The following is a 22685-nucleotide window of genomic DNA, read 5'->3' as shown; positions in this document are numbered from 1 at the left end:
CTGGGGCGGCTGCCGGGACGGGGGGAGGGAGGGGCTCCCGGTGCCCTCGGCGCGGCCCTGCCCGCCGGCCCCCACCTGCGTGGAGGGGGCCCAGACTCTGCCCTCGCCCGGCAGGGCCGCGGGCGCTCCCGACGCCACCGGGAGCGGCCCGTTTCTGAGCTGAGGGAGCCCTCGAGCCAGAAGGCAAGAATGTGGGGAGAGTGGGGCTGGGGCTATGGCCTAGTGGCAAGAGCGCTTGCCTCGTATACTTGAAGCCCTGGGTTCGATTCCCCAGCACCACATATACAGAAAATGGCCAGAAGGGGCGCTGTGGCTCAAGTGGCAGAGTGCTAGCCTTGAGCAAAAAGAAGCCAGGGACAGTGCTCAGGCCCTGAGTGCAAGGCCCAGGACTGGCAAAAAAAAAAAAAAAAAAGAATGTGGGGAGAGAGTGCGCTGTGGCCCAAAGGGCCCCCCCCCCGTCTTCCCTCCGGGGACCCCTCCGCCCTGGCGATCCGTGCTGAGGCAGGCGGGCGTCTCCCGCACTTTCCTCCGGTGGCTTTGCCCCGCCTGTGGCCGTGGCCGGGGCAAACAGAGCTCCTGTCCTTCGCACAGAGTCCCCCGGGGCTTCGTGCTGGCGTGAGAGCCCCTACGGGCAGCCGGCACCCAGGAAGCCCGGCCCAGAGCCCTTGTCTTTGCGATGGGACCCCACACCTCCAGTCCTGATCGTGCTCAGGGGCTCTCTGCCAGGGTGACCGCGGCCGAGGACGGGCCCCCGAGGCCTGGGCCCGGCCCCGTGTGGGCACCGGCTGTGTGTACGGTGCGCGGTCTGCGGCCTGGCTCACTTGCCAGGGCCGTCCTCGTCTTCCCCGAGCGCTGGGGGGCAGCGTGACCTGTCGGCTCTGGACTCGGGGAGTGGGGGGGATTTGCTCAGGAAGGCAAAGCCGTCACAGATGCCGCGAGCCCTCGGAGGGCTGGCTGCCACGGGCCGGCCGTGGAGTCCAAGCAGCCCCCCGTGTCCCGTGGAGCTTCATGAGGACGGGTGTGAGGACCGCAAGTGGCAAAGGAGCCACCACACTGGCAGTGACCGGGGGGGGGGGGGCACCTGGCAGCCTGCTGTCACCTTCGAGGCTACGTTTAGGGGATTGGAGGGGTTGGAGGCAGAGCCCCCCCCCCCGCGTCCAGAGACAGGCCCAGTCCTGCATGTGCAGACCCTCGGGTGGGGGCGGGGACAGGGTCACCCCCCCCCCCAAGCTCCCCAGCCAGGGGGATCAGAGCCGTGAAGTCACCTGACCGAGCCAGCAGGGCCTGGGGGCTGGAGCCCGGAACGCCGGCCCGCCCGAGGCTAGCCTCCAGGACAGCCAGCCTCCCCTGTGGACACCGAATGCCACAGAGGTCCAGGTAGGGTCTGCCCTGGACTAGGGGTGCTGAGAACAGCGCCTCCCACCCCCGGCCCGGCACTGCCGCGTGGCAGACGGCAGCTGCCTCTGCCCCGGACTAAGGCGCGCACGGACGCCTGCCTGTGCTTCCTGCTCCCACGCCAGCCCCCTCCTCCGGGTCGCCTCCTCGCGTTCACACAGGCGTGAGGCGGGGTGAGGCCTGCCTTCCTGCCCCGCCCAGCACCCTCCTGGCGGGAGGCTGTCATGGGTGGTGGCTGGGGGAGAGGCCTCCCCTGGGCAAACACGGACGCGCCGTGGATAGACCACCTCCGGCCGTGGAGGTGGCGGACGTGGCCGTGTGTTGACAGGGCTGCCCTTCCGCTCGGCTCTCCTTTCCCTCTCCCCGCTGGAAGCTCTGCCCAGAGCGGAGGGAGATGGCCCAGTGCCCGGCTTCCCGCTGCAGCTTGCCCTCGGGCCCTGGGCACGCAGCGCCCTCCCTCCAGGGGTGAGGAGTCGGAGAGCAATTAGCTTAATTGTCCTGGAGGGCCTGGGAGCGGAGGGAGCCACGGAGACGGTGCGGAGGGGAAGCGGCTCCGGCTGCCCCCACGCCCCGCTCTCCTGTCACGGGCACCCACCTGCTCTCCGAGCGCCCTGCCCTGCCCAGCACCACCTGCACACACAGCAAGGGGCACTGGCTGGGAGCCGGGACTGGGGTGCGGGCAGAGACCCTGGATGCTCCCACGAGGCTCTGCCAATCACTTCCCCCTCCACCGCCTGCGTGGGCTGAGCTGAGGAACGGCTGCCCACGGCCTCTCCTGGAGCCAGCCCCGCCCCTGCACGGGGCCGCTTCGGGACTGGCCTGGGGCCTCGTGTGAGGCAGACCGACGGTACCGGCCAGGGTGGCTTGCAGTGGGTGAGCTCAGCTTTGGAAACTTGGGCTGCATTCCAGGTTAGGTGGGCTGTGCTGGTGAACGGCTGCCCACGGCCTCTCCTGGGTCAAGCCCAGCCCCAAGCGTGACTTTTGCCACTTCCTGTGCCGTCAACACTGGGGGTGGGGGGAGGGAGGGTCTAGCTAGCAGGTCACTCTCCTATTCGGTTGGAATGTGTAGCCTGGGCTCACCACCACAGGCCACTGGGCTCCACCTACTGATGCTTTGCTTCCGGGGGTCTCGAGGGCCCCTGTAAAGATGGTGTTTCTCAGGTCTTCCACAGGGAAGAAAGGCAGTAAGTTTGCACAGGTAGCTGTGTGGACGGATCTGGTGAACACCCTGGGGGCGCAGGCTGCCAGGAACCTGGCTGTGCGCATGCGCTCAGCTCCCTTGCCTGAACAGGGAGGGATGCCTGAGCCTGCCTTCCAGGCCGGGTGGGATACCGGGAGCTCAGCCGGTGACCCCGCCCACAAGGGCCTGTCCATTCCCTCATTAACAGCAGGAGCTACTCTGGGTGCCAGGGATTCTGTGTACCAGAAGGGCAACGTTACAGGTGACCCTCGGGTGGACTGAGCGCTAGCCTGCCGGGGACAGGAGGGGCCTCATGCATGCTAGCATGGAGAAGGTCTCAAGAGAGGATCGTCTGGCGAGGTGATGGGAGGAAGGCAGGGGTCCCTTTAGGGCATCATCTAGCTTGAGAGGGTAGTAGATATCCAAGCAGAGCCTGCAGAAGGGAGGGCGGGATTCCGGGCAGAAGGGTGAAGATGTAATTCAGGGGTACCTCAAACACCATCTGCAGAGGAGGGAAGGTGAGGGGCAGAGGCCAGGGTCCACTGATGTGCAGAGGGGGTGAAGAGGTGGGCCAGGAACAAAAGCTCGGAAGAAATTTCCAGTAAAACAAGGAAAACAACCAAGAGTGAGCCCCACACCAAGGGATAAAAATGTTTCTAGAGAGAGGAGCCATCGGTCGCCGCATCCCTGGGCCTGACACTGGTCCAGGTCAGAGCTAGATGACAAACTGGCCATTGGATTTTCAATATGGTGGACGTGAGAACCAAGCTTTTAGGGAACCGTACTGAGAAAAGCTGGCTTGCAGGGATGCCCAGAATGGGAACAGAATACCTGAGGGCTGCAAGAATAGGGAGGTTCTGCTCAGAAAGGGGGCTGGGGATTGGGTTTGGAGGGCAAAGGCGCTGTGGGCCCCCTGTGTGGCGCCTGTCTGTGTGATGACCCTGGAGCCCAAGGTGAAGGGTCCCAGCTGGGAGCAGGCTTTGTGAGGAGGGCTTGGCTGTGCGTGGGAGCATGGACTGCCGTCCTTGGGGACGGGCGGGGGCGGGGACCGTGTAGGAGGTGGGCTGGTGAGTGAGAGTGTTCTCTGCTATTTTCTGCAAAATCATCCCTGGGAGTAAGAATGAGGACGTTGGGGAGGCTGAGGGGGAAGCGGGAGATGGCCGCTCCGAGTGTGGGTGCTGACTGGGTCCACGCGGGGTGAACCTGTGGTTTACACCGTGGACCAGGCAGAACTGGGTCCCACCAAGTGCTCCAGGCAAATGGAAGATGGGAGAGAGGGGCAGTTAGAGGAAGAGCCGTGATCTTGTGGCTCAGCCGTCTCTCCACCCTCCATCTGTTCATCTACCTACCCATGCTTCCATCCGTCCTTCCACCGGCCCACTCACACCCCATCCATCCACTCGTGTGCGTCGAGACTCCAGTGTGTACACAAGGATGTGGGAAGTCACCGACCGGATGCTTCCGGAAGCTGTCATCCGAAGCCCCTTCACATGGCAGCGACTGTTCAGCTCAAAGCCCAGTGGCCCAAGCCCCTGGCTGGCATTGGTGGCAGCGGTGGCCCAGACCTGGGAAGAAGGAGGGAAGCAGGGACAAACACTGGCTGCTCGCTCCGTGTGCGGGGACACACGCACGTGTCTGGGAGGGCTGGACACGCCCTGCTTCCCCCTCAGGTCTGGGTCTCCCGGGAAGAGCTCAAGTTGTAAGCCAATCTCAAATCTCAGTAGCTCCAGGGTGCAGTTGGACCGGGAGGGGGGGGTTCAGTGTGCAGCAGAGTCTGGGGGTGGGGCACAGGGAAAGGGAGCTGAGATGTCACCAGTCACCTCAGGACCCGCTAAGACACCAGGCCAGGTGTATTCTGTGCCCTCTCAGCCAGGGGAACAGGCGTGTGAGGAGGATAGCTGGGGAGCAGGGCCACGTGGCAGCCCGGGCGTGGTGCTCAGCTCTGTGTGCCCCTGAACCTGAGTCCCCAACTGTGAAAAGTACAAGTGGGTTCACACACACGCACGTGAGCGCGCACACACACACACACACCCGCGCGCGCCCGACTCCAGCTCTGAGCTGATTGATGCCCCCCGCGGAAAGAGCTCTATCCAGGGACTGGAAAATGCCAGTGCACGTCCTGAGTGGTGACCAAAGAAGCTTCCGGAAAAGCTCTGTGGCACCGAAAGGCACTCGGGATGCCTCCATGCATGTGTGTGGGCTCTGGGGAGGGACGGCACGGTCACCAGGCCTTGTTCTCTCCCTCTCCCTCCGCAGGGCAATCAGGACGCCACGGCTCCGCCTGAAGCGATGGCCCAGCCCTACCCCCCTGCCCAGTACCCCCGCCGCCTCAGAACGGCATCCCTGCCGAGTACGCCCCACCCCCGCCGCACCCCACGCAGGACTACGCGGGCCAGACCCCCGTGCCCGCCGAGCACGGCATGACCCTGTACACACCAGCACAGACGCACCCCGAGCAGCCGGGCACCGAGGCCAGCACGCAGCCCATCGCCGCCACCCAGACGGTGCCGGTAAGGAGCACCCCCCCCCCGCCCCGCTCCCCGGGAGCTGCAGAGGCCCCCACACTAGAACCTGGTCGGGGGTCCTCGGGCTGAGGAAGATGTGCCCCGCCCGGATTCGATGCCTCGGTGTCAGCTGACACCGCGGCCCCCTGGGTGGGCAGGTGGACCACACAGGACTGTGCGTCCTCCGCCACCAGCGACCTGTTCATGGAGAGGGAGGGAGGGAGGGAGGGAGGCAGGCAGCCCGGGGTCTGGGGCGGGAGGAGTGGGGGGGGCAAGCCGAGGTGGGTGGCCAGAAGGCATCGGTGCTGTCTCGGATTGCAGGCCCTCCTATCATTTCTAATCACTTGTAATCTACCTGCTTGGCTGCCCTCCAATCAGATAGCTTCAATTATGTGGTTGTAATGCAGCTCCGAGGCGAAAGTGCTGAGCCCTGCACTTCTCGGATTTCCTGGTGGAGAGGGGAGCAGCCGCCCGGGGTGGGGGGGTGGGCAGCCCCCTCCCAGGACCCGGCCCCTGCCCAGGCCCTGCCTCTGGCCTCCTCTTCCTCCCCCGCCCTCCCCTTGCCCGCTCCCCAGGCCTCCCCCTGACCTCTGCTCTGGGATGTCCCCGCTGACTGTGTCTCACAGCCGGCTGATGGGAGCTGGGCGGGAGGCCGGAACTCTGCACTCCCCGGGAGCGCCCGGCACCCACCGCCCTGCACCCACCGCCCTGGAGCCCCGAGCTGCTTCAGCCCCACACGCGGAAGATCCAGACTTAGCTCCTGGCATGGGCAGGGCCCCCCCCAGATGCTGCAGATCCAGCTGGCTGTGGGGGGGGCCCAGCCGGTTCTCCCCGGGCCTGGCTCTGACTTCTGCCTTCTTGCTTGAAGGCGGCCAGCCCTGGTCTCCTGCAATGCCATCAGACCCCCCCCACCCCACCCCCTACCCCCCGCGAATCCTGGCACGAAAGGCCTGACCGCGGGGATCGTAAAACCGGGAACCACGCCACACTTCCAGGCTGCCTACCGGTGCCTCGCAAAACCCCTGACCTCAGGGTGCTCAGGAAGGACAGAGGTGACCCCAGCCATACACAAGTCCTGGCCGGCGACCCAAACCTCTGACAATGGGCGACAGCAGACAGACTCAACGTGGCCCAAATCTGCACAACAACCTCGAGCGAACGAGGGTCTGTAGGGGTGAGCCGGGGGGCTGTGCTGATACAAGACAAGATGTCACCCAGTGGGAATCGGTGGATCCATAACTGGTCAGCAAAAACGAGCCCAAGGCCTCCTCTGGACACCCGGGAGCCACCAGACGGACGCAGCCAGCAGGACCTCCATGAGCGCCTCCTGTCATTCCCCCCTGTACTTGGACATCGTTGAGTGCCACAGCGTCCTAGACACCAAGGGAGCCCAGGGGACAGCAGAGAAGAAATGGCCAGCCTCGTCCAGCCAGGAAATACCGACGTCGGCGTGACCCTGTCCTCCCGCTGGGAATCTCCAGGTCCTGCAAGATGGTTAGGGTTTGGGTGCCCTGGAGATACAGAAGAGGTGATGATTCTCGGTGACGCGGGCTGAGCGTGGAAGGTGCTCCAGGTCCAGCAAGATGGACGGACGCCCTTGAAGACACGCAGACCTGTCGGGCCAAGTCCTTACACTCCCAGGGAGGCTGAACTGGGTGACTTTGGAGCACTTCCTTGAGCAGAGCTACGCATCTGGAGATGAAGCGGGGAAGGCAGATCCGAAGGTCACCAAAGCCGCCTCCCCCCCGCCCCCCCCCCCCCCGAGACACCGACATGCTGGCGGCAGAGCCAGCACCTGCAGCCCCGGTCAGGCGTCAGCAGCCCGTCCTTGAGGACTCCTCCGGCTCCTTGCAGTGTAGGCGCGCGGTGCAGGTGGGGTGGGCTCCCAACACTGTTCTAGACCGGGCTTCTCCCAGCCCCGTCTCTTCTTCCCCCGGCTTGGGGGTATCCCCGCTCCAGGTCCCCTTGGCTGCCCGCCGTCAGCCCAGGTCCAGCCCGCGGCCCTGGCCTGCCACCGCCCAGGGGACTACGTGTGCTCCCCTGCCCGGAGAGGAGGTGGACCAGGGGCAGAAGGGATGCCCCAGGCCCCAGCAGCCTCCACTGCCAGCCGACTCTGGAAGGCTGGTCCGGCCGAGACCCAGGGCTGGCCCAGGCCGCCGAGGCTGGAGGCTGAGAGGGAGGCTGGGCTCCTGGAGCTCCTACCCCTGCTCCTCGCCCCCGACCCTCCCAACCACAGTCATCCTGCCTCGAGCAAACGGTCCTGGATAATCGCGCCCCCCCCCCCCCCACCGCAGGCCCCTCCTCCTCCCTCAGGACAGTGTCTAGCCAGGAATTGAGAGGATTCCTCTTCCCACTCGTTCAGGGCCCCTCCCTGACGCCCCCACCACCAACACGAGGTGCTCTAACACCCCAAGGGGCTGAGGCCCGGCTTACCCTGGGAGGCGGGACCCCCCCCACCCGCTGTGACCCGCCGAGGCTGCGCTGTTGATCTCCACCGCTCCAGGGTGGCTCCCAGCCGCTGTCCTTGCTGCTGGGCGGTCTCTCCCCGTGTCTGTGCGCGTCGGGGCCTCCCCTGGTGCGGCTGGTCTTGGCCTGGACCCAGAGCTCCTGCTGTGGGTCTCAAGTGTGCTCTGCAGACCATCACCGACACCGGTGCGGGGCAGGGTCAGCGCCGAGGGTGCCCCGTGCCCTGACACCCCAGCCTCAGGGCCCGGCCTCCTCGGCTCTCAAGGCCCGGCTGCACCCGGGTGGGCAGGAGGAGGCAGAAGGGAGGCGTCCTCAGCCCCCACACCGGGCCACAGTCACGTGACGGCCGGCCATCTGCAGACCCCGTCAGGGCTGTGACCAACTGAGGGCCTTCGTCCAGCCCAGCCACCCCCGGTGGACAGCGCAGGGCCCCACGCAGAGCCTCCCTCTTCTGAAGCCCCCACCCCCCGCGCCCCAGGGATGACAGCCGGGCCACTGTCTTCGGAGGACCGGAGGTGGGGTTGCAGAGGAAGATTCCTACAGACACTTCAGCGTGGGCCACGTCTGCCCAGCTCGGCGCTGGCCCCGCGGTGGGAAGGCCAGGACCCGCCGGCCGCCTGGGACCCCCCCGGCCTGCTCAGGACACTTGTTGTCTGTCTGCACTAAACCGGACGCGTCCAGACACTCCATGGGGAGTGAGGAATGAGCTGGGAGGCTCCCCGGCCCCCCCCCCCTCGGGGGCAGAGGCAGGCAGGGAAGAGGGCCGTCTATCCAGGCTGGGACAGGTTACAGCAATGGAGAGACACTGACACCAAGCCACCGGGACCGGCAGGGACGGGGGGGGGGGGGAGGGGAGGAGAGGGGAGGGAGGCTGCCGCTGCTGTTTCCTTTATTCCCTGCGTCCACGCAATGGAAGCAATGATTGCTTTAAGGGGGGAAAAAAAAAGAAAGAAAGCCCCTCGGAAGAATGGCGAGGCCACCTGGACCACTGTGATAAATGGCAGGCGGGCTCGTCCCCACGCGGGGCCGGCAGCGTACAGTTACGCTCGGGGGTTTCTCAGCACATCTTACAATTTTACAGTCACTGAACCCATTTATCTGCCTGTCCGCAGCCCGGCTGGGTGGGGGGAAGCGCGGGGCAGGGGGGGGGGTGACATCCTTTCTGTGCCCCCCTCCCTCACCCCCCTTTCCCTCGCCACGTTCTCCGCTGCACCCTCTTTAGGGTGTTTGGGCTGATATGTCGGTGTGGGGGTCTGAGCTCCGTCAGGCCCCTCCCCTCCCTGCCCCGTGGTTACTATGGGTTCCCCTGGGCCCGCTGACCAGCGCCCTCTGCTGCTCAGACGCCAGTACTGCATGGCATCCCTAACCCAGGAGGACTGGATTTAGAGGCCCGGTACCCAGAGGCGGCGCAGACACCAGAAAGGGCATCTCCAGGCCCCGGGACTGGAATGGAGGAGCCCCGGGGCCGTTTGTGCTTGCTTGACCGAGGTCAGAGTCGGATACAGGGCAGGACCGGCGGCTCCGGAGCCTGTCGCCTGCCCTCCGGTCCCCTGATGATGTTCCTGCCGCGGGTGCTTTCCTTTCTCAAGCCCAACTCCCATCCGTGGGTTCCCGGGGTGACATCTGGTGGGCCCCAGAAATGGATGAAGCCTAAGGCTCTTGGCGGGGTGAGAGGGCCGACCGCGCCTCCCGTTCAGAGGGCTCGGGGGACGGGGGCCTGCCTGTCAGGGTTGGCTACACTAAGCCGGGTGCCAGCTCTTGCTGAGACGGGCCAGGTGCCCTCCAGAGACAGGACCGTGGCTTCCCACACCTCCCTGCTCAGCTAGGCGCCGTGAACAGCAGGCCACACACCCCGGGGGCTTCCGCCCCCCTCTAGCCGTCCAAGACAGCCTCCGAGAGCCGTCCCGGGCCCTCCACGGCCCAGAAATGGCCGCTTCTCCTCTTGTCACCTGCAAAAGCTGCCGCCCCGAAACCTCGCCACGGCCTCTGGCTGAGCACGGGGGGCGTGCGCCCACGCCCAGCCTTCCAGAAGGAAGGAGAAAGCTCGCGGGCCTGGCGGGGCCGGCTGGGCCTCCCGCTGGGGCTGAGGGGCGGCTGGGCCTCCCGCTGGGGCTGAGGGGCGTGCGCTGCAGGCCAGCGGCTCGGTTGCCTGAAGTCCATGTCCTTCAGAGCCGCCAGCTGGATCTAAACAAGGACGGGCTCTGCAGGACGAACCCCGGCCACCGGCTGCGGACAGGCACCGGGGGGTGTCCCCTCAAGATCCCGAGCGGCAAACGCAGCACTGGAATACGAATAACAAGCAGCCTCCGACCCGGGCGCTGGTGGCCTAGCACTCAGGAGGCTGAGGTCTGAGGGTCGTGGTTCAAGGCCAACTCAGGCAGGAAAGCCCAAGAGTCTCTTATCTCTAATTAACCACCCGAAAACCAGAAGTGCAGCTGTGACTCAACACGATAGAGAGATAGCCTTGAGCAAAAGGACACCACTCAGGCCCCGAGTTCAAGCCCCAGTACTGAAAAGAAGAAGAAGAAAAGTGGTGGCTCACGCCCGTCATCCCAGCCACTCAGGAGGCTGAGATCTGAGGATCGCAGTTCAAAGCCAGCCCGGGCAGGAAAGTCCGTGAGACTCTTATCTCCAGTGAACCACCAGAAAATCAGAATTGGTGCTATGGCTTAGGGGGCAGAGCGCCAGCCTTGAGCTGAAGAGCCCAGGGACAGCACCCAGGCCCTGAGTTCAAACCCCACAACCAACAACAACAACAAAAAAACCCTTTATGAATAAGTTGAGGTGGGGGGAGCCCTGTGAACAGTGAGGGTGGGGAGTGTGAACTCAGATCGCACTCGGCGGGAGGCTCCCCCTTGTCCAGGGCTCCGTGGTGGGGCTCTGAGCCGTGACCATGGCGTGGTCTGCTGGGTTCTCGGGGGGCCTGTGGGGGGGTGAGGGGAGGGTGGCCCCCCAAGCCTGAGGGCAGAGCTCCAGCCCGTCCTTGCCCACAGCAGACAGACGAGGCGGCACAGACGGACAGCCAGCCGCTCCACCCCTCCGACCCCACAGAGAAGCAGCAGCCCAAGCGGCTACACGTCTCCAACATCCCCTTCCGGTTCAGGGACCCCGACCTGCGGCAAATGTTCGGGGTGAGTGTGTGCGGCCAGCCCTCCTGTCCCTCCCCACACGGCCCTGGTGGCTCCCCTCGGGTGTGGGGCCCCAGATTCCTTCCCGTTGGGGGTCTAGCCACCCCCCCTACCTTAATGTGGAGGAGGGAGAGGCAGGGGGCACCCTGGGGCCCCAGAGCCGCCCGGACCCCGCAGCCAGTTGGGGGTGAGCTTCCCACTTCTGCAGAAGCTCCTGGAGCAGCAGCCGGACCTCCAGCCTTGCCTGAGGCGGCACCCCCCGCCCCCCGCCCCAGGCCCGTGTCCTCCCGCATCCCCAGAGGCAGGGAAGGGGAGATGCGTTGAGGGGCACCCAGCCAGCAAGGATCCCCTTCCTTCATTGTGCACTCCGGGGGTTCAGCGAGGCACTGTGGGTTTCCCTCAGCCCTCACCTTGGACTTGAACCCCCATGGGGACTGACACCATAGGTGCAGCCTCCCTCTCCTGGGCCTGTCCTGGCCACAGGACCGTTTGACCTGGCCGGGGCGCTTCTTCCCATCCATTCCCGCCCCCCAGTTCCCGCCTGCAGCCACGCCTGCTCCTCCCCAGCCCCGCCCGCCCTCTCTCCCTCAGCTGGGAGGTGTCAGGCAATCCAGAGGCCCTGCAGAGCAGCCCCCCCCGGGGGGGCGGGTAGCCCACTCCCCATCGCCGGGCAGGCCTCCTTGGATGCCATGCTCAGACTCACGGGGCGGTGCCGGGTTAGGACCATCAGAAGACCAAGATGCTGGAGTCCCTCAGTCCTGAGGCCTCGGGAGGCTGCCAGGGCCTGGCCGGGGCGCTCGCCCCTCACTGACACCTGCTCCTTGCTGGGCACCGGCCTGTGTCAGGACCCCGGGGCCCCGTACAATGGCGAGCCCCTGCTCCCCTCAGAACCGGCAGACCGGGCGTCTTGCTGCGTGGCTCCTGGCTCGCCAGGCCCCCTTCCCCAGCCTCTGGGGAGGCCCAGGTGTGGGGAGCGCCCTGCGGTTGCCAGCACAGGAGACCGCAGGAGAGCCAGGCCCGGGGAAGGGGCTCAGGGGCTGACGCCCGGGTTTGTGGCCTCATGAGTCAGTGAAGGGCCCCGGGCGGCAAAGGAGCAGCCAGAGAGCCGTGGCCAGGCTGTCTGAATGGGCTACACCCGAAAGAGGCCCGGCCTGCAGCTCCTCGGCCCGGCCCGGCCCCATCCAGCGCAGGTGGCGGGGTCCTCTCCCAGAGCAGGTCCTCTCTCGTAGTCCCAGCCCTCCCCCTCCCCCTCCCTGCCCCCCCCAGGAGGCCTGGGAGGCCCGGGTCCACACCCTCTGTAGAAAGACTTCCTTCCCGGGGACCTTGACCCTCGGTGTGGATGGGGGGGGGGGGTTGGGGCCAAGTCCCTGAGGACCTGGTGCCCCCTTGCCCCCCCACTGCCTGCCAGCCAGCTTGCGGGCAGGAAACGCCCCTTACGGAGGGAGGCACGGGCCTTCAGGAGAAGCTGAGGGGTCCCCCGCCTCTAGCACCCCGGGACCACCAGGGCGTCCCTGGCCCAGATGGGCTCCGGAGTGGAATGGACAGACCACTGTCTTAACCCCCTCTCTCCTCCCACCCTCCCTCCCTCCTTCCGCCCTCCGTCCTCCCCCCCCTCCCATCCGTCTCCCTTCACCTCCCCCCCCCCCCGCCCCTTCTCCCTCCTCTCCTCTCTCTCCTTTCTCTCCCCCTCGGTCTCTCTGCAGCAATTCGGGAAAATTTTAGACGTGGAGATCATTTTTAACGAGCGAGGCTCCAAGGTGGGTGCCGCGCAGACGCCGCCACCCTTACAGCGCCGGCTCTAGGTCCCGCCAGGCTAACGCGTGACACGAGCATTTCCTTCCTGGAGAGCTGCGCGCCCGCCCGCCCGCCCGAGGACCCCTGAGCGACACGGGTGCTTGTACTCCCCGCTCTTCCGCCCCCGCCCCCCAGCTGTCTGTGTGTTGCCGCCGAGCCGCCTTCTCTCTCTGAGCCGTCAGGCCCCCCCCCCCCCGGCCTGCGCCCCGCCCCCACCCAGCCACTCACCCCCGGGCCTGGAGGCCTGGGGGAGGGGCGCGGGGGGAGGGGGGCAGGCCAGAGGGTCCCGGCAGGTGCCAGCCCCGCCCCGCCCCCTCCAGGAAGGCTCCTAGGGCGAAGGTGGGTGAGGCTGCGGCCCCAAGTCCATGTGGAAGCCCAGCCTCGGCCCCCCGACCTGAGGCGGGGTCAGCCGGCGCCTCTCTGTAGCTTTGGCTTGCGCCCTGGACGGCCCGGGCCAGCCGGTCGGGCCGGGCTTGGACTGGGCCAGCAGCTGCCCCCGCCGGGGGGCCCCCTCCCCGGGCACCCCCTCTGGCTTCCTGGAGCTCTCCTCCACTCACCTGACTCCACCCCTTCTCTCTCTTCCTCCCCGACCCCGCCCTGCTCCCCCTCTCCCCCCGTGTGTCCTCCTCCTCATCCTGTCTTCTCCTGTCTGTCCTCTGCTCACAGGGCTTTGGGTTTGTAACTTTTGAAACTAGCTCAGATGCTGACCGAGCCCGGGAGAAGCTGAATGGCACCATCGTAGAGGGACGGAAAATTGAGGTGCTCAGATAAGTGTGTGGCGGCAGGGGGTTCCCGGGCGGCACCTGTCTGTCACCCCGGGTCCCCCATCGGCCCACCAGGGTCCTCCACAGCGGGAGGACGGGTCACCCGCAGACGGAGGCGTGGCGGAGTCAAAGGCCACGGCCGCGCCTGCCTGCCCGCCCCGGGGAGGGGCTGGCCCCCGTCTCTGGGGTACCCAGGCTGCCCCGCCACCTCCCACACTGCCCGGTGCCCCCTCGCCTCCCACTCCCGGCCTCCGCTCGGTAGGAGCCAGGGGGCAGAGGGCAGCAGGAAGACGGGTGAGGCCGGCCCCGCCTTCCCGCCCCTCTCCCGGTCGCCCTGTGTGGCGGGGTGTGGCTCTGGCGGCCACAGCGGGGGCGGGGGGGTCCCCACCCGGCACAGGCTCCCGGGGGCAGTGGAGGAGCGCCTGCCATGCCGGGAGCTTTCAGAAGCCGAAGGCACTCCAGAGTCCACCGACCCAGCCCCGTGCCCGGCGGGCCCCCAGGACCCCAGCCCGGACCCCTGTGTCTGGAGCTCCCTGCCCTCCTCTGCCCGCCCCCCCCCATGTCCTCTATGTCCCGTGGGCATCCTGACTTACAAGTCTGGAAAAGAGGACCCCAGTCCGTCTTGACCCTACAAGCACCCTCCTGGGTGGAGACACTGCAGACCCCAACCCCGGGGGAGAGCGGTGCTCTTGGGGGGCGGTCTGGGAGGGTCTCAGCAGCGTTACTGGCGGGCCCAGACACACTTGGTGAATACCGCTCAGCCAAAGGGTTACAGGAGGGGCTGGGACTCGGTTGTAACCGCCTGCTGTGAAGCCCACGGCGGAAGGACTGGGGCAGGCTGGGGGCGTCCCTCCCCAGGGGCACCGGAAGGCTGGAAGCGTGGGCAGGAGTGGGGTGTCCCCGTGGCCCACGAGGAACAAGCACTCCCTCCCTTTCTCTCTCCCTCTCTGGACAGGTCAACAATGCCACAGCCAGAGTCATGACCAACAAGAAGACCGGGAACCCCTACACCAATGGTAAGGGGCCCGGGACCCCTGGTGGGCCACGGCCCCTCCGCCCCGCTTGGCGTCCCGGCTCTCCTGTTCCCGTCCACGCAGAAGGAGGCGGCCAGCCGAGGCGGGAGAGCTGAGGTCCACCCTCAGCAGCTAGCACCTCTCACAGGCTCCCGCTGGGCCTTTTCCAGCACCCACAGACCACAGAAGCCCCGTATGCGCAGGTGTGGGTTGAGGGGGAGTCTCCAGGACTCTGGCCACGCCTCCGTCGGAAGGGCGCCGCAGTGCGGCACGCTGCCCACGCTCAGTACGCACGCCGGAAGAACACAGCGCGGTGCTGGGCCCTCACTTGGCCTCCTCGCCCTTTCTGGGCTCCATCCTCTTCCCTGCTAGCTGCATAGGCTGACCCAAATCCACCGACCCAGCCCGGTGCCCCGTGGGACTTTGGGGGGGACCCATTTTCTAGGAGATCCATGTTCTTGGTTCTCCTGCTGCCTCAGCCCAAGCTTCAGACAGTTACTTGGGACGCACATCCCCGCAGCCCAGGACCCGTGGGGTGACAACTAACGCCTCTCGGTGCCGGGTGCTTGGCATTGAGTGCACACCCCAGTGTGGGTGCACTGCGGGGGAGGGGCCTGGTTCCCCCGGGGGGAGACCCCACTGTCGCCTGGCACCAGCTGTGGACAACGGTGGGGGCGGGACCTGACTCTAACGCAGCCGGCCGCCTGCGAGGCCCCCCCCCCCGCCCCTGTAAGGAGCTGTGGCTGTCGGCAGAGTCCACCTCCCTCGCAGGGCAGATGCTGCTGCAGGCGGCCTGTCCCCACGCGGGCATGGGGTCCACCTCTCCGCTCCCCGTACCACCCCAGAAGCCTGCAGCAGGGCCTGGGGGCGACTGGCCGTGCGGCCTGGGCTCGCTCAGACGCCCCGACCGGGATCTTGTGCGCGCACACCCCACTTCCGTGAGGACTCGGGTTCCTATAACCTTTCTAAAAACGCCTGGCTGCCCGGCTCGGCCCGCACCCCGGGCACATTCTCCTCGTGCCACACCTGCTGCGTTCAGACCCCGCACCGGAAGGGGAAGAGGATGCGGGGCTTGTGGGTGGGCGGCCGTGTTTCACCTGTGGACAGCATGGCGGGGGCCCTCGCCAGGCCAGGGCCCACGTGTCCCAGAGCCCAGCAGGCCGTGGGCCCCAATGGTGTGAGTGACCCCACCCCCACCCCAGACCAGTAGCTCCTCAGTCACCACGTCCTCACCTGCTGCGTCGACCTTGGGCAAAGCCCCGCCTCCTTGGGGGGGGCGGTGGACTGAACCCCTAGAGAAGCTGAACGTGGCCCTGCAGGGCCCCTTGGTGGGCAGCCTGATGTGGATGGCACAATGCTGGCTCCTGTGTCCCGGGTGTCCCCAGTAGCTGCCTGAAACCTAGGCTAGGACAGCAGGGGAGCGAAGAACGTGAGCCTCCTAGGAAATGGGTCCCCCAAAGCCCCTCAGGTCGGCACATCCAAGCGTCCCCCCCGCCCCGGCGCCTTGCTTGTGCCGGCGCTTTCTGGGCAGCCCTGGAGAAGGAGGGGTGCGTTGTACAGAAGGGGGCCCTGCGCTGGCCGGAGGCAGGGGTGTGCTTCCAGCGCAGCGTCGCTTGAAGGCCTCCACCGGCCTGGGCAAGAGAGGCAAAGCTGCCGGCGCCTGTGGCTCCCGCCTGTCCCCCCGGCCTCTCCAGACAGAGATCTGAGGGTGGAGGTCTGAAGCCAGCCGGGGCAGAAAGTCCGAGAGACTTTCCGATGAACCCCCAACAAGTAGGAAGGATAGCTGTGGCTTGAGTGGCAGAGCCCCATCCGTGAGCCGAACGTCCGGGGACCGCGTCCAGGGTGACCCTGAGTTCAAGCCCCAGTACAGAGAGAGAGAGGGACAGAGAGAACCGCGAAGCTGCGCAGGGACAGCCGGGCTCTGTGCGGGCGGGCTGACCCACCGCGGCCCCGGGGCGCGCTCATCACGAGGGGTGAGCGCTTCCTCCGCAGGCAGCCAGCCCACCGCGTTTGACTGCAGTGTCCCCAGTTAGAGGAGACACAAAGGACCCCCCCCCAGGCGGTGGCCGACAGGTGCCCCCCCCCCCCCGAGCAGGGCCAGCGGACAGGGCAGGCACCCGGAGAGCCAGAGACACCGGGAGGGAGCGCCGATCCAGGAGGCAGACTTCCCGCCTCCAGGGCCCCTTCGTCCAGGACGGGTGGGGGCGTGGGCGGGGCTGCCGGGGTGGGGCCCCTGGACGGCGCGTCCGGGTCAGCCGCAAGCCCCTGCTGCTCCACGGGGAGCAGTTTGCTAAGAAATGTCAGGGGGGGGGGGGGCTGGAGGTTTCCCCAGATAAAGCACTACTGGCATGCAGGGCACGTGGGGGCTCGGGGAGTGGCCAGGTCCTTCCGTCCCAGAGTTCCAGCCTCTGCCTGCGAAGCGGGGGGGGGGGGGGGGGGGGGTGCCGTCCGTCCGTTTCTGGGTGGGGAGGACTCCAGGGGTTTGAAACCGACTTGTGGCAGGCAGGAAGGGCACAGGCACTGTGAACTGTCATGACTCCTATCCCCGGTCCAGCGGGCCTTCCCCCTCCTCCGGCAGACAGACCACCAGTGGGACCATAGGGAGGGGAGAGTAAAACTCAGTACTAGAAGAGCCCCCCCCCCCCCGCCCCGGGAGCCTGGAGCAGGAGGAAGACTGAGACAGGAGGTGGGGAGAGACCTTCGAGACGGAACCCCTTGTCCCAGCCGGGACGGGGTGTCTGGAGACCGGTTCTTCCCCTTGGTGTTCTGGGTGGGTAGAAGGCGGTGGAGTAGGCGGGTGGGGAGTGGATGGCCCTGCTGCTCCGGCTGGGAGGGGCTGCCGAGTCCAAAGCGGGGTGGGCGCCTGGCCTCCCGCACCCCCCTCGGTCCTACACAAAGGCCTTGGGGTGTCCCGGTGGGCACGGCCCTGCCCGGGAGGGAGGGTGTCCAGGCCCAAGATGAAGTAGGGCAAGGCTTGAGAAAGCCCGTGACTGCGCTGTTTCTGTCCCAGGTTGGAAGCTAAACCCCGTGGTCGGTGCCGTCTATGGGCCTGAATTCTATGCAGGTAAAGACGGGGTGTGGGGGCGGGGAAGGTGGCCTAGGGGCAGAGCGCTCGCCTCGCGGGCATGAAGTCCTGGGTTCGATTCCTCAGCAACACAGACACAGAAAAAGCCACACGCGAGTGGCAGAGTGCTCGCCTTGAGCAAGAGAAGCTCAGGGACAGTGCTCAGGCCCTAAGTTCAAGGCCCAGGACTGGGGGAAAAACAAAAAAGATGGGGGTGTGGAGCAGGTGGAATAGGGAAGTAGCTCCGGTGGGGCCAGGTGAGGCCTGCTGTCCGCCCTCCCCCTCCCCTCCCCTCCCCCTCAGCTCCTCCCTCTCTCCCTCCCCTTCCCCGCAGTGACCGGCTTCCCCTACCCAGCCACGGGCACGGCGGTCGCCTACCGGGGCGCGCACCTCCGGGGCCGGGGCCGGGCCGTGTATAATACGTTTCGGGCTGCACCACCTCCGCCTCCCATCCCAACTTACGGAGCGTGAGTACCGGGGTTGGGGGGGCCGGGGGGGGGCTGGATAGGGGCCCCAGGGGTGGGGGTGGGGTGGCAGGGGAGAGGGGGTGTCTCCGCAGAAACTGGGGGCAGGGAGGGAACCCCAGAACTCACGACTGCAGTCGCCTGCACCATCGTGCGGGGGGGGGGTCACACCCCCGGGGGTCATTGGCATGTGGGGGACGTCTCAGCCCCGGCGTCTGGTCCGGATGCTGAGCGGGGGGCCTTGTCCTCCCTGGGTCCCGTGCGGGGCTTCCGGGAGCCCTCTCCGGGCCTTTGCCCGCCCACCTCAGGGGCTCAGCTGCCTGGGAGGGCGGGGGGCTGGAGAGGGCTTCCGTGCTGGACCGAGGGGCCCCCTGGGTTTGGGCAGAAAGGAACTGACCAGCAAGGGTGTTACTCTATTGTTATACCAAACAGGGCACTGGAGCAAACGCTTGTTAAAATGCCAGTCCCGTGGTCGGGGCTGGCGCCGTGCCCCCTCCCTCCGCAGACTCCGGAGCCGGCCTACCCCGCCTCTCCAGCGTGCCCACCACTCTCTTGTCCGTTTGCTTCCAGGGTCGTGTATCAGGATGGATTTTATGGTGCTGAGATTTATGTAAGTGGAGCCCCGGAGGCGGGGAGGGAGTCAGGAGTCGCGTCTCCGTGGGAAGGCAGGGTGCGCCCTCGAGGCCCAGCTCCTCCCGCCCCGGGGACCGGGCATCCGGGGCGGCAGGCTGCGCGGACGGAGCTCGGCCCCACAGGGCGCCCCGGCACAGCCCCGTCGGGGTGACCTGTGCTAGGTCCATCTCCCAGGAGGTCCCCCGTCGGCACGGTTCTGGATGGTGCGGGCAGTGGGAAGCTCCCCACATCCCTAACCACGCCAGGACGGGGTGCGTGAACCCCTCAACGCAGCCCTGTCCAAGGTAGAGGCCCTGAGAGCACCCACGTACCGTCCTCCTGGGGCTCTGCCCGCCTGTCTGGGTCAACAAGCCCACTGGCCAGACCTGGGTCAATCGAGCCACGCCTCTAATGGAAGGCCAAGCCACCTCGAGGGCCTCGGCGTCCAGCCGCCCGAGGGCTCTCCTTGCCCGTCGGGAGTTGCCGGCCTGTGGCAGGTCTTGGGGCATCGACTGCGTGCCAAGGACCGGCACGCAGAGGTGGAGGCGGTACCCACTAGTGTGTGCCAAGTGCGCACGCGGTGGTGAGAACCCGTGAAGGAAGAAGGGGCGAAGCGCAGCCCCTCCTCTCTCGAGCCGCCCCGTTAGGCAGTCCTCAGACCTTCCGAGCACAGCCGGGCGCCCCGCCTAGGCGCCGCCCCGGCCTCCCCCGCGTCTGCCCCGGTCCTCCCGGCCCCGCCTCCCCCGGGCGAGCCCCACTGAGTCCGTCTGCCGTCTGTCTCTCCTCCCGCCCGTCCTGCAGGGAGGCTACGCAGCCTACAGATACGCTCAGCCCACGGCAGCCGCCGCCGCTTACAGCGACAGGTGAGGCTGGGGCGTCGGCGGGGAGCTGGACGGGGTCCCCCCGGAGGGCTGGGCTTCCCGAGCCGGGCGTGTGCGGGTCCAAGTGCTGCTCAGACCCGGGCCCCGTGGTCCCCGCGTCAGTCCCTTCCTTCCGGGCACGGCAGAGGCCGGGGTGGGGGCCCGACGCCCCTCCTAGGAGAAAGATAGGAGCCTCCGCTTGACCCCCAGAAACAGCACGCACGGAGGCGGGAAGGCCGCCCCTCCTCCCGTAGGGTGGGCTGCACCGGGACCGGCAGAGGGTGCCATCCGGGGCCTGCCTGCCCTCCCTCCGGGGGCTGGCTTTGTCCCCCACCCCCACCCCGGCCTGGGGAGTCATCTCCCAGGGGTGTGTGGGAGAGAGGGAACCGGGGCTTGAACTCAGGGCCTCGCGCTCCCGCTTGGCGTTATCAACCAAGGCTCGTCCTCTGCCACTGGAGCCACACCTCCGCTCCGACAGCCCCGTCCCCTCGGGAGGCTGAGGTGTCCCCGCACAGTCAACGGAGCGGACCCAGAGCCCCCTCCTCGGTAGCACCCCCCCAAGGCCCTGTGGACGGGGTCTGACCCCTCTTTTCCCCCGAGTTGCTCTAAAGACCCCCCCACGCAGCACTGAGCAGGACACGCGGCCCCCAGCCCCGGGTGTGCTGAACGCGTGACCTGTGGGGTTCCAGAAGCTTCCTTCCGGATGGGAAGGAAGGACGGCCTGGGAGTGAGGGAAGGAGGCGCCCCGCGGCCGGGCCCCCCAGGAGAGACGCCCGCGCAGGGTGACCCGGGAGGAGCGGGAGGCCGGGGCCCCTCACCCGCCTGTGCCCTGTCCCCCCACGCTCCCCCCGCAGTTACGGCAGAGTGTACACGGCCGCCGACCCCTACCACCACACCCTCGGCCCCGCGGCGACCTACAGCATCGGAACCATGGTAAGGACGCCGGCTCCGCCCGGCCTGGGCGCCGCGACGCGGACGAGGGCGCAGGGCCGCGGCCCGGGCGGCCACGGGCTCCCGGAGGGGCCTGGGCAGGGTCGTGGATGGAGGGGGGTGGCCGCCGAGGCGTTGGCCCCTCGCTCGGAGAAAGGAGGGAGGCAGGTCTGACCAGACGCCCCGCTGAGAAGCCCTCCCACGCGGGCCCGTGGTCACAGGCCCCTCCAGACCCCCCTCCCACGCGGGCGGTGACCACAGGCCCCTCCAGACCCCCCTCCCACGCGGGCGGTGACCACAGGCCCCTCCAGACGCCCCTCCCACGCGGGCGGTGACCACAGGCCCCTCCAGACCCCCCTCCCACGCGGGCGGTGACCACAGGCCCCTCCAGACCCCCTCCCACGGGGCGATGACCACAGGCCCCTCCAGACCCCCCTCCCACGCGGGCGGTGACCACAGGCCCCTCCAGACCCCCCTCCCACGCGGGCGGTGACCACAGGCCCCTCCAGACCCCCCTCCCGCCCCAGAGGCCCCGGGCCACAGGCTGCCCTAGGTCCCAGGCTCAGCAGCTCTGCAGACTCACGGGGGCGGCCCAGTGCCCCCCCCATGTTGTGTCTGAGCCCAGACTCCCACCCTGTGTGTCTCACGCGGGGAGCGGGCCAGGGGTCCCCACGGCTTCTCTCCACACCCATCACCCGGGCAGCCTCTGGGGCTCCGGGGCCACGGGGGCCCCGCCCTTTAGGACAGAGTGGGGGTGCCGTGGGGGGGAGGTACCTCTCTGCTGTGGAGTGTGTGTGTCTATGTGTGTGTGTGTGTGTGCGCACACGCGCGTGTTCACCACCGGCTTTGCACACACGCAGCCCAGCCCCCCTGTCCCCCGGATCTGCGTGCGGTGCACACCCGCTTCCGGTGCCCGCCGCTCCGCGTGGGGTGTCAGTGTCTGTGTGTAGCTAGCTTGGCATCCAGCATCAAAGATGAAAACCTTTTGGGGGGCAGTAAGGAGGCCGTGGGAGCGTCTTCTCCTTCTTTTTCCCCCCGCCTCCTTTGGTTTTGATTATTCCCTCTTTTTTTATTTTTAATTTTTGAATTTTTAACAAGCCTCAGCAGTCCCCAGCAGACTTGGGGGGCCGTGGCTCAAGAGGGGGTGCACCCTGGGGCCGGGCTCGAGGCCAAGGCCCCCCCCCCGCCCCCGGTATCCCAGCGCTCCTCCGGAGCTAACGGCACTCAGTGCTCCCCACCGGGGCTTGTCTTCCCCTGCGTTCGCCATCGTTGCCCCTTTCCCGGCATCGCTGGCGGGGGGGCGGGGGGGGTGGGAGGCTGCAGCCGCCCCTCATTGCCCCCCGCGGGGGAGCACCCGCCACGCCCCCAGCGGGCACAGCACACAGCCCGGCCCAGGAGGCCTCCCGAGCCCAGGGTGGGCTACAGAAAATGCCCCCCCCCAGGGAGTGGCCCCAGAACACCCTGCCGGCACCCCAGCCTGAGGAGAAGGGGGCTCCGCGGGGACACCCCCCGATGAGGTGCCCGCCGGGTCCCGAGAAGCGGCCCGGAGGTGCCCGGATGCCGACATTACCAGGAGCACTGTTGGCTGATGGCCCCTGGGCTCCCTCCCCCTCCCCCCCCCCGCCTCGGCGCCCCTCCTCCCAGACCCCCCCCACTGCTACACGCTGCCCCCCCACCCCCCGCCATGACAACCACGGCCCATTCTTCCCAAAGGAAACTTCTAGAAGGGGAAAAGAAAGCGGGATTTAGCCATTTCTTTTCTTTCTGTTTTTCCTTCTTGTTTTTTTTTTTTTTCTTTTCCTTTTTTGCTTTTTTCCCCCCACCCGAAGGCGGTACTGATTGGCTGTTTTTCATCTTTGATGTTGCAGGCTAGCCTCTGCCGAGGAGGGTACAGCCGGTTCACCCCCTACTAGCAAGAGACCCGCCCCTAACAGCATTCACACCACTGCCTAGTCCAAACCACACCCTACAGCCCCAACACAGGAGGACAGTGCGCCCCTGACCCCCCCCCCCCCCCCCGGCAACTCACAGCCGTAGATTTATTTGTCCCCTCCGCCCGCCCCCGGCGCTCTGTGTGTCTTTGGCCCTGGTTTTCCTGTCTGTCTGAACCTTGGTTTCCTATCTTGATTTGTTGGTGTGCTTCCTGAGCCTCTTCAGGTATGGTATACACACACACAGCGGGGCGGGCTCCGGCCCGGCCGGACACCTCAGTGCCCAGCGATCGATCGATGGGGCGGGCGGGGGCGGCGAGGGGCTCTGCCCGGGGCGGTAGCCACCTCGACCCTCCCCCCAGCCCCCCCTCGGCCAAAGCTCATATCGCTGATTAAATTTTATTGACGATGTTTCCTGCCCTGGTTGTCACAAATGTGCTGTTGATGTGCAAACTGCTGGTGGGGGGGGGGGGAGAGGGGGGGAGTCATTGTGAGAATTGGGAGTGTGGGAAGAGACGGCCCCCCCCCGCCCCAGGTGCCTTTATACCAATGTCCATTCCAGCAAATGGGAGGGGGGTGG

The 22685-nt window shown here is 67.2% G+C and overlaps 1 protein-coding gene across 1 annotated transcript; it reads left to right on the top strand.

Annotated features, from left to right (window-relative positions):
- The first annotated feature begins 4864 nt into the window (after positions 1-4864).
- Positions 4865-22087, top strand: Rbfox3 (RNA binding fox-1 homolog 3). The gene is given in 12 exon segments (XM_048365664.1): positions 4865-4889; positions 4892-5085; positions 10539-10676; positions 12377-12430; positions 13134-13226; positions 14187-14247; positions 17255-17308; positions 17643-17775; positions 18343-18382; positions 19186-19247; positions 20099-20177; positions 22043-22087. Coding segments are annotated over 12 exon segments (978 nt in total).
- Positions 22088-22685: the final 598 nt, after the last annotated feature.

Source organism: Perognathus longimembris, chromosome 17 (assembly GCF_023159225.1).
Source record: "Perognathus longimembris pacificus isolate PPM17 chromosome 17, ASM2315922v1, whole genome shotgun sequence".
Classification (NCBI taxonomy): Eukaryota; Metazoa; Chordata; class Mammalia; order Rodentia; family Heteromyidae; genus Perognathus; species Perognathus longimembris.
Note: the sequence above shows the minus strand (reverse complement) of the source record. Positions and strands in the feature narration are given on the sequence as shown.